The sequence below is a fragment of the Neophocaena asiaeorientalis genome, unplaced genomic scaffold (genome assembly GCF_003031525.2).
Source record: "Neophocaena asiaeorientalis asiaeorientalis breed wild unplaced genomic scaffold, Neophocaena_asiaeorientalis_V1.1 scaffold61, whole genome shotgun sequence".
Taxonomy (NCBI): domain Eukaryota; kingdom Metazoa; phylum Chordata; class Mammalia; order Artiodactyla; family Phocoenidae; genus Neophocaena; species Neophocaena asiaeorientalis.
Window position 1 is genome coordinate 359,855 of NW_020174143.1, and position 10,781 is coordinate 370,635.

Sequence of the window (10,781 nt, forward strand, 5' to 3'; positions counted from 1 at the left end):
ACCGTCAGATTCTCGTGAGTATCAAAGCTCTCAGTTACATAGTTACTGAAGAGTATGATCATCATATTGATGACCTTGAGTGATCCAAAAAGTAATTGTGTCAAATTTTCTATCAGCTGTTTAATGAAGTTGAACCAGAGATTTATTTATTTATTTCTGAAATTCATTTTACTTGAAACAGTTCCAAACCAATTTATTTCTTTATATGTTATATATAAATGTATGTTCAATATGCTCTTAATTAGTAAAGGCATATGTTAATGGCATAAATGATTAAGTAATTAAAGAATATTTTATTTACTGCCCATTGCTGGTCTTGTTTGTACATTTAGAAATGTTTGCCCCTTGAAACAGTGTTTACTCACAAGGAAGTTAAAGCTTTAGTATCTTGTTTAGAAGAGAAAATGCTTTTAGCACTGAGACAAAGAAAGAATATATACTAATATGATGTGTCACTTGTCAACATTAGCAAATACTGTTTTCATACACTAATGTGTAAGGGCCAAACCCTTCAATTAAATAAGCTACACACCAATACTCAAGTATTAATTTAATTCAAGTGTACATATTTGGTATTCATTATATATTAACTTTCTGTTTGTTTTGATGTTTATTTTCTATTTGTTTCCATAGCAAAAAAGAACAATTAGCAATTCTTGAATCAAGAAATAGTTCTGGGGAATCCCCTGGAGGTCCAGTGGTTAGGACTCTGTGCTTTCACCACCGAGGGCCCTGTTCAATCCCTGGTTGGGGAACTAAGATCCCACAAGCCACCTGGCGTGGCCAAAAAAAAAAAGTTCTGAATCAAGGATATTAAAGTCTTGAACATAAGATTTTAAAAAGTAATAATGTGGGGGCTTCCCTGGTGGCGCAGTGGTTGAGGGTCTGCCTGCCAATGCAGGGGACACAGGTTTGTGCCCCGGTCTAGGAGGATCCCATATGCCGTGGAGCGGCTGGGCCCGTGAGCCATGGCCGCTGAGTCTGCGCGTCCGGAGCCTGTGCTCTGCAGCGGGAGCCTGTGCTCACAACAGTGAGAGGCCCGCATACCATGAAAAAAAATAAGTAAATAAAAATAAAGTGGAAACTTTCTTTAAAAAAAAAGTAATAATGTGTCCAGCATTGAGGAAACAGGCTCTCCAATATAGCAGTAGTATGAGTGTAAATCAATACAACCTTTCAAGGGGCAGTTTAACAATATATGTTAAATTTTTAAAAGTATATGCCCTTTGATCGAATTATTGCATTTTTAGAAGTTATATTGTACTAAGGAAATAAGTAATGTAAACATACAGAGATGTGTGTATACTTTAGACATTCTTTAAAGCAGTGAATAATTTGAAATAAAATAAGTGTCCATCAGGAATGAGTTAAGTAAAGTTAAGGTGTGTCCATACTTTGCCATAAGTTATCTCTATGGAAGTAGGAAGATTGCAGAAGATCTTTTGCTTTCTCTGTATTGTTTGAATTATTTTTTGCAATGTTCATAAATTTTGAAAGAAAAAACATAGCAGCCATAAAATATTTACATTTTGACTTAATAAAAAATAAACTATACAGGACCCTATGCCTTGAATAGAGCGGTCAACACAGCAAATGAACCAAAGTCCCTGATACAAAAAATGTGTTTTTAGATATGAACACATTTACTGATGGTTACCATATCGTTTTAAAGTCAAAACATCTTATTTTAATAAATGCTGGCTCTGATGTTAATTTTTGAGTAATTTTCACTGTTTAGGACTTTAACAAGTATTTAATCTAATTTAGTACTGTAATTTAATTTTAATGATCCTTACCATAATCTTTTTTTTTTTTTTTTTTTTTTTGCGGTACGCGGGCCTCTCACTGTTGTGGCCTCTCCCGTTGCGGAGCACAGGCTCCGGACGCGCAGGCTCAGCGGCCATGGCTCATGGGCCTAGCCGCTCCGCGGCATGAGGGATCCTCCCGGACCGGGGCACGAACATGAGTCCCCTGCATCGGCAGGCGGACTCTCAACCACTGCACCACCAGGGAACCCCTTTACCATAATCTTTAACTGTGAAATATATACTAATACTGTTTCATGAAACAAATAGCATCTGGCATTAAAAAAATCACTGAATTGTAAATTACACGATTTTTTTATTGCCATTGTATAGAGATGCTTCTTTAGGAAAGGAAATGAATTACAATTATAATATTAATGGGCCTTTTCATTTTTCCTTCTCCTACCTCCATGAAAAAACAAAAACCTAGAAAACAAACCAAACAACCAATGTTGACTTTTCAGGTTGTTTTATATTTCATTCTTTATATATTTATGTTTTACTATTGTTTTAATTGTAAGATTTAGATTTTTCCAAAGCATAAACTATTTTCTAATATAAAAATGAAATTATAGTAAACTCCTATTTGAAAATATATTTTTATTCTTTATTTTTTAGACATTTTCTTCTTGTAGATGGTGGTGGTATCTATTTATATTCTTATGACGGGCGCTTCCTTTCCTCTCCAAAATTTCCTGGAATGAGAACAGATATTCTAAATGCACAGACGGTCTCTCTGAGTAATGATACCATAGCAATAAAAGACAAAGCTGATGAAAAAGGTAAGTGCATTTTTATAATTTTCCATGAAATTTGTTAACACTGTAAAATTTTCATCAATTAACTTTCATTTTCTCATCTATTATTATGTTAACTTTATATGAAAGAATTATGGGCTTCCTAATTTTTCCTAAGTATGAATCAATTAAAGAACTAAAGTTGTCATATTATTCCCAACTGATGGAACAAATAGATATTGTCACAGCATCAAAGCTTAGTTGTAAGGAATAAATCTTATATATTCAGTAGCTGTTGGTATAGAGTTTGAATTCAAGACTGTGTGTCCTAAAAATGTATGTTAATTTTTAAGTTTATTGATCTTTTAAACTATTTCATTTTTCTTTATTTAGTAACATAGTAAATATTGTGCTTTATTTTACTATTTATTTTGCTTATATATATTCATATTTTTATGTTTACATATTTTTAAACTAATGAAGTAGAAGAAAGTTATGAATAATTTTAAATTTTCATATAAAAATCTAGGCCACATTAATGTTTATAAATAAATATGAATGTGTCAGGTGTTTTGGAATTCCATAGTAGAGTGAAACCATTTTTTTAAGGCAATGCTGTATCAGAACATGTATCCAACAAATAGTATTGAGTGCTAACTGTATGCCAAGTACTTTTCTAGAAGTTGAGGATACAATAGTGCATAAGACCACAAATCAAACAAATATAGTCAGCCACTGATACATGCTGTGAAGAAAATTAATGCAGGATGAGGGAATGGAGAATTCTAGAGGTGGGGGAGGGGAATGACCATAGGACAAGCAGGTGCAAATGGGAATTGTTGGCACATAAAAGGAACTGCCAGGGGCTTCCCTGGTGGTGCAGTGGTTAAGAATCCGCCTGCCAATGCAGGGGACACAGGTTCGAGCCCCGGTCCGGGAAGATCCCACATGCCGTGGAGCAACTAAGCCCATGCACCACAAATACTGAGCCTGCATGCCACAACTACTGAAGCCTATGTGCCTAGAGCCTGTGTTCCACAACAAGAAAAGCCACTGCAATGAGAAGCCTGCACACCGTAGTGAAGAGTAGCCCCCACTCGCTGCAACTAGAGAAAGGCCTGCATGCTGCCACGAAGACCCAATGCAGCCAAAAATAAATTAATTAATTAAATAAATTAAAAAAAAAAAAAAAAGGAACTGCTGGAGGGCCATGGGACTTAGGTCAACACAAGCAAAGCAGAGAGTGGTAGGAGAAGACAGAGAGATAGATAAGTAGGAACCAGATCATGTAAAGACTTGGCCATGGTAAAGATGTTGGCATGAGAGAGTGGAGGCAAGCATATTACCCTAGGGTTTTTCCTGGATGAATGAAATGAAAGATGGGGAACGAGGAAGTTTAGAGGAGGTCCACAAACCCAGAGAGTCCTGTTTTGGTCATGGTAAGTTTAAATGCTTCTTAGACATCCAAGCAGGGTTGGAGAGGAAACAACAGGATAAAGTCCAGGGCTCAGGAGAAAGTTGGGGATGAGATATAAATGTGGGAGTCATTGGTGTGTAGATGGTGCCACAATACTACATGAAATCACCTAGGAAGTGAGTATAGACAGAGAAGAGGACCAGTGACTGAGCACATCAATATTTAGAGATGGGTAAAAGGAGGAGGAGCCAATGAGGTAAGAGTGAGAGTGAGATATCCCTAAAGCCTAGTGGAAAGATAGTAAATAATTGTTATTCTCTGTTAATAAATATTGCTGAACAAACATTGTTCATTACTGTGACATGTTACAAAAAAAAAAGTCTGACCTGATTATTAATTTTGTGAGGTCATGCCATGGAAGACCTAATTCAGGAGCTAGAAAACTGTCCCACTTTTTAATTTTCAGTGCTTTCAGATAGCATCACCTCTCATACTGGTAGGAAATATAATTCTCCTAAGTAGAGCTATTCTCTCTCTTTATGCCTTAGGCTTTCTCTGAGAGAGGACATTTGGTAATTGTTTTGTTTTTAAATGACTTCCTTTCTGGCTAAATGAGAGGAAAGAGAATGAAATGAAATACAGTAGTATCTAGATAGTGGACAGATTCAAGATGGCTGTGTAATCGTTAATAATAATAATTTGGAAGTCAGATTTTTGTCTTCAGTAAACTTAAATTTGAAAATCCCAGTGATCACTATGAACTTTCTATACTTTTCTTATTCAACACCACATATTTTATTTTTATTTACTTATTTATTTAAAAAAATATTTATTTATCTATTTATTTATTTATTTGGGTTGCACCAGGTCTTAGCTGTGGTAGGCGGGCTCCTTAGTTGCAGCTCCAGGGCTCCTTAGGTGTGGGTCGCTGGTTCCTTAGTTGTGGCATGCGAACTCTTAGTTGTGGCATGTATGTGGGATCTAGTTTCCGGACCAGTGATCAAACCCGGGCCCCCTGCATTGGGAGCTCGGAGTCTTATCCACTGCGCCAGCAGGGAAGTCCCAACACCACATATTTTAGATAGAAACTATAATAAAGTATGTACGTTTCCAACTGAATGTACCTTATTCTGAATTTTTCTACAGTTAATTCACATCTGAAACATATTTCATTATTATTTAATCCTTTCATAATTCATAGAATTTTAGAACCAGAAAGAATTATGAACATTTTCAGAAATATAGATTTACCTGCAAATAAATTATGGTTTACTTACATAAACTTTGATTGTTTAACAAAATAGTTATGTAATTCCATCCTGCCATAAACAGAAAATTTTAAAAACTAAAACAAAATTATTGTAGAACTGATACAAAGTGAGAAGGAAAATATTTTCCTTATGTTTAAAGAAACTGATATTTATTGAAGGCTAAGTAGAGGTATATGTTAACAATAGAAAGAATAATTGAAGTACCTGGAATCTTTAACCTGTAAAATTTTCTTTCAAGGGGACCATCCATATATGAAATTAGTGGTTCCTTCCTAACTTGGGAGTTCCTTTACAGGCAGGATTCTTTGTACCAAGCACAGTACTCTTATAATATAGTAGGTGTTCCATAGATACATGTTAAATGGATTTGAATACCCCTTACAATGATTGATTAAGTAGTAGAGGTACTGCTTTTGACTTGCTTCTTCTCCCCATCCACCTTGCACAGATGCTCTATGATGTTAGTGTGGGTGATTTGAAACAAATATCTGGGTATAGTGGGGGAGGAGAAGTCAGAGAGCAGTTACTTATGCTTAGAAGCAACTCTTTCCGCTTCCATCTCCTTAGTTGTCCTTTCTGCCAGTTTCAGTTACATATTAAAATTAAAATACAGGTTCAGCCTCCCATAGATCAGGGCCACTTACAGTTGTGGAAATTAGATAAGTTCATCCATATACCTCTGGCTCTTTATAATATGTGCAGTCAACAAAAGGACGGAAGGCTTTTATTTTTTTTTAAAGTTAGTTTATATAGCTATTAAAATAACTGGACTTAGTCACGCCCAAAGCATTTTTTTAAATGGAAGCAAAATTTTTCTAATTTTTAATTCTATACTTAATTAAAAATTCTGTGACTATTATTCTTTTTCATTTCTTTCAGCAAAATTGACGATTTTAGAACATAACTTATTATGAAGACATGATTTCCTCTGTGAATATAGCCAGTGACCTCAAACTTAACATCCTAAGGTTTACTAACAGCTATAAATCAATATACTAAAAGTGTGATCCTCTGGAATTTAAATATCATGTTATACATATATTAGCATTTTTATGATCTGTATAAATTGTCCAATTTTTTGCTGACTACACGTGTCACTTCTGTCTTTTCAGTTTTGTAATTCTATGTGTGTGTTCAGTCATATGAAATTACTCTATTTGGCATGAATCTTGAGCTGGAGTAGTTTGGGAATTACTTAAAGAGAATCACCAAAGCACTAACAGTCTTTTTAAAAGAGCAAAGAACAGCTGGCAATATGGCTGTCATTTATGGGACTAGGAGAAGCCTTTGGTGAAACAGAGAAAGGGACAGAGACAGTTTTTGTTCCTGGCTTCTTCAATAGGATATCTACTGTAATTTTTACAACTTGGCCTACTCAGAATATCTAACATGGGGTTGGAAACAGAGAACTTTGAATTATCATTTTTTAGATAATGATTGATGTCATGAAAATAATCCAGGAAAGTATATAGCATGAAAATGTGACCTAAAACAAAACCTAGGAAAAAGGATCACCAAATGAGGAGGAACTAGCAAAAGAGAATTAGGGATGGTCCAAAATAGGAGAGAATCAAGAGAAAACAGTGTTTTTTGTAGCCCACATAAGAGTTTCAAGAAGAGTTTCAAGAAAGAGGATGGTCAGGACTGTCCAGTGCTGCTGGGAGGTCAAGACTAGAAGTAGATTCTTGAAGACTGAAAATAGACTCTTTGATTCGGCAACATAGGGGTCATTGGTGATCCATGCAAGAGCCTTTGCATCAGTGTAGCGAGGCTGAACATCAAGTTGTAATAGGTCGAAGAGTGGCTACATGATTGAACTCAATTTCCAGCTCCCCTCCCATTTCAGGGAGCTGAAAGTCCAAACTCTATAATCACGTGCTTGGTCTTTCAGGTGACCAGCCCCTATCCTGAAGCTATCTAGGGTATCACCAAGAGTCTCTCGGTTAGCATAACAAAGACACTCCTATCACTCAGAAAATTCCAAGGGTTGACGAAGACCTGTGTCAGGAACCCAGGACAAAGACCACACAAATCAGTTATTACACATTACTGTACCGACCACAGGGAACTGAAGAGTACATAACACATTGCGTGGTTGTATAGTATGCACTCAACATATTTTTCCTTTGTAAAATGATTGTCTGGGTTGTTATGTTGGTCTAAATCAGAGTTATGAAAATTACAAACTACATCCAGATTTGGACTTGCCACTGTTGATCCTATGGTGCGGTGATGCCATACCATTAATAACAATTCTAATCAGGGAATGTATGTTTTAGGAAGACGTATTCAGTTCCACTGAGAAATATGACCTCATTACTAAGTAGGAATTTGAGGCTGCTGCTCTTCTGTGCTGATAGGTATGCTGTGGTCCGAAGAGCTAAATAATTTCTCATTAGGATTATGATAACTCCGTAGAAATTTACTAATAAAAATTCTAATGTAATACATCAACTAATGCTTTACTTTTTTTCAAGTAATCTTCCTCTTTGAGGCATCAACTGGAAAACCACTGGGAGATGGGAAGCTTCTTTCTCATAAGGTAATGGATATTAGCTATTTTTAATGTAAATAGCCATTTACTTTTTTTTTAATTAATGTTTTCATCTTAAGGAGGAAAACATGGAAATTAGTTTTATATTTAAAACCAGTGTGTGTTCTATATAGAGTATTTTGCCTAAAATATCATAAAGACTAAACACGAGTAAATTCTGTAATAGAAAGCTATATTTGCAAATTAACTGAATAAAAGAATCTGACATATGTTTTTTGTTCAGGCTCTTCACTGCTTTTCAATAAAATGTTCTATCTTGATTAAACTTTTAGCACCTATAGAATCAGTAAATAAAAACGTGTTTATACTTCAAAACAGCTTGTAGTTTTCCCATTAACCTGTTCTTTTTTTTAAAAAAATTAATTTATTTATTTATGTATTTTTATTTGGGGCTGCATTGGATCTTCCTTGCTGAGCATGGGCTGTCTCTAGTTGCAGTGAGCGGGGGCTATTCTTCATTTTGGTGCACGGGCTTCTCATTGCGGTGGCTTCTCTTGTAGCGGAACACGGGCTCTAGGCACGTGGGCTTCAGTAGTTGTGGCTCGTGGGCTCTAGAGCGCAGGCTCAGTAGTTGTGGCACATGGGTTTCGTTGCTCTGCGGCATGTGGGATCTTTCTGGACCAGGGCTCGAACCTGTGTCCCCTGCGTTGGCAGGCGGATTCTTAACCACTGTGCCACCACCAAGGAAGTCCCCATTGATCTGTTCTTAGCCAACATTTTCTTTAGATTTTAAGACTGTAGTTAAACTGAAAAAAAAAAAATCTATAGAAATACAAAAAGACGCTGAATTGTGAACTGTTTATTGGTTTCTGATTTTTAGCTTTAAAATAAACAAATGAGCACATTTTATTGAGTTATCCTTCTAATAAATGATGTATTAGGGTTTAAAGATGCTTTTAACTTTATTGTTCAGTGCTACCAGTGAAGTGTTACCCTATCTTTTATTTTCTTCTTTTTGTAATTATTAGTTTTAAAGTTAAATAACAAATATATTCAATGGTTCAGAAACAGAAAAGCATAAAGTGCTTTTCAAGCATAAAGTGAAAACGTATGCCTGCTATACCTGTCAATACAGTTCCTTTCCACCAAATAAGTAACTATCACTATTAATCTCCTTATATCCTTCCAGGAATTTTTAGTGCATACACAGACAAAACTGACATATGTTCTTTTCTCCTTCTTTTACAAAAATATAACATATATATCTGCACCTTGCTTTTCTCACACAACACTCTGTTTCTGGAGATATTTTCATATCAATACATAAAGTGCTTTCCCAATCCTTTTTCTTCCCACCATATAGTATAACATTTTATGGATGTATCAGAATTTGTTTAACTTGTGCCCAAGTGATGGACGCACATGGAAATGTGTTTCAGCTTACAGAATTTCAAAATATACATTATTTTATAGTGCTTTAACAGGCATCTTTCCCTTGTAAATTAAAAAAAAAGTAACTATACCTTAGCTTTTGAATTATTAGTATATTAGTGGTTAAATTATTTAACAGGGACATTTTATCATTATGAGTAGGTAAGTGATATTTGATTGATCTTTAAATAAACAAATGTTCTTATAATTAAACAATTAAAACAACCTAATGTCAAGCACTAAAACTAACCCAGAATTTTATTTTTTTCTTTTTAATTTTAGAATGAAATTTTGGAAATTGCTCTAGATCAAAAGGGACTTACCAATGATAGAAAAATTGCTTTCATTGATAAAAATAGAGATCTCTGTATCACTTCAGTGAAACGATTTGGGAAGGAAGAACAAATTATCAAACTTGGTAAAATAATTGTAATACATTTAAATTTTTGATTACTTTCAGTTGTCTTAGATCTACTCTGTCGTATATTATACTAAATAGCTTACTTGCTTGAATGACTCTATGAATAATGCTTTGGTCTCATAACATTTCTTACGAAATGTTACTTCATAAGTGTGTTCTTATGAAATGCTACTTAATTCCATTTTAACAGCAAGTCTTTAGCTGCTACAGCTAACTTGGCATTGAAAGAAAGACATGCAGATTAAAAATATAATGGTTCTGGGTAAAATATTCAAATTTATTTCCATAAATTTTTATGTGAATTTTTGTACATTTTCACCATTATATGATCAGAAAATAGTCATACCTACAAGCAGTTAGTTAGGGTCTTGTACATCTGCTGATTTTAAAGGTGTATTTTTAATACGTAAGGTAACTAATAGTACATTAACATTCTTTTTAAAATAAGGAACAATGGTGCATACTCTGGCATGGAGTGATACATGCAACATCCTCTGTGGACTTCAAGATACTCGATTTACAGTGTGGTATTACCCCAATACGGTTTATGTGGACAGAGACATTTTGCCTAAGACATTATATGAAAGGGATGCAAGGTAACATTTTACTGCATAGGATTGTTTATTGTTGTAAATAAAACTAACAGTATTGTGTTTCTGCCTCTAATTTAAGTCCTGCAAGATGTCTTTCACTTTACTTAGTCAACCAAGTAAAACTGTTCAGCTAGGGCTTCCCTGGTGGCGCAGTGGTTGAGAGTCCGACTGCCGATGCAGGGGACACGGGTTTGTGCCCCGGTGCGGGAAGATCTCACATGCCGCGGAGTGGCTGGGCCCGTGAGCTATGGCCGCTGATCCTGTGCGTCCGGAGTCTGTGCTCCGCAATGAGAGAGGCCACAACAGTGTGAGGCCCGCGTAACGCAAAAAAAAAAAGAAACAAAAAAACAAAACAAACCAACAAAAAAAACTGTTCAGCTAAAACTAGTTTAATGAGATTTAAGTGATGGAATCAAGTTGAAAGGGTCAGATAATACTATTTTATTTATTTATTCCTTAAATGAATATAATTTTTCCTTATATGGATATAATTTTCAGGTTTACTGTTGTTTAATGGTAACTCAGGTCGTTTTTTCAGTGTGGTTTAGTTATTTTAATATAGGCACTCTTAAGATTTTTCTGTGATATATAACTTTGTGACAACCTTTACTC

General features: G+C 35.1%; 1 protein-coding gene across 4 annotated transcripts in view; it reads left to right on the forward strand.

Annotated features, from left to right (window-relative positions):
* The window catches only part of IFT80 (intraflagellar transport 80), a 108,604-nt gene that overhangs the window by 79,168 nt on the left and 18,655 nt on the right, over positions 1-10,781 (forward strand). For all 4 annotated transcript variants that reach the window (XM_024754969.1, XM_024754968.1, XM_024754970.1 and 1 more), the window contains 4 exons: positions 2,424-2,587; positions 7,708-7,772; positions 9,438-9,573; positions 10,025-10,172. In XM_024754969.1, coding sequence (XP_024610737.1) covers positions 2,424-2,587; positions 7,708-7,772; positions 9,438-9,573; positions 10,025-10,172 — 513 coding nt within the window. The remainder of the gene's footprint in view (positions 1-2,423; positions 2,588-7,707; positions 7,773-9,437; positions 9,574-10,024; positions 10,173-10,781) is intronic.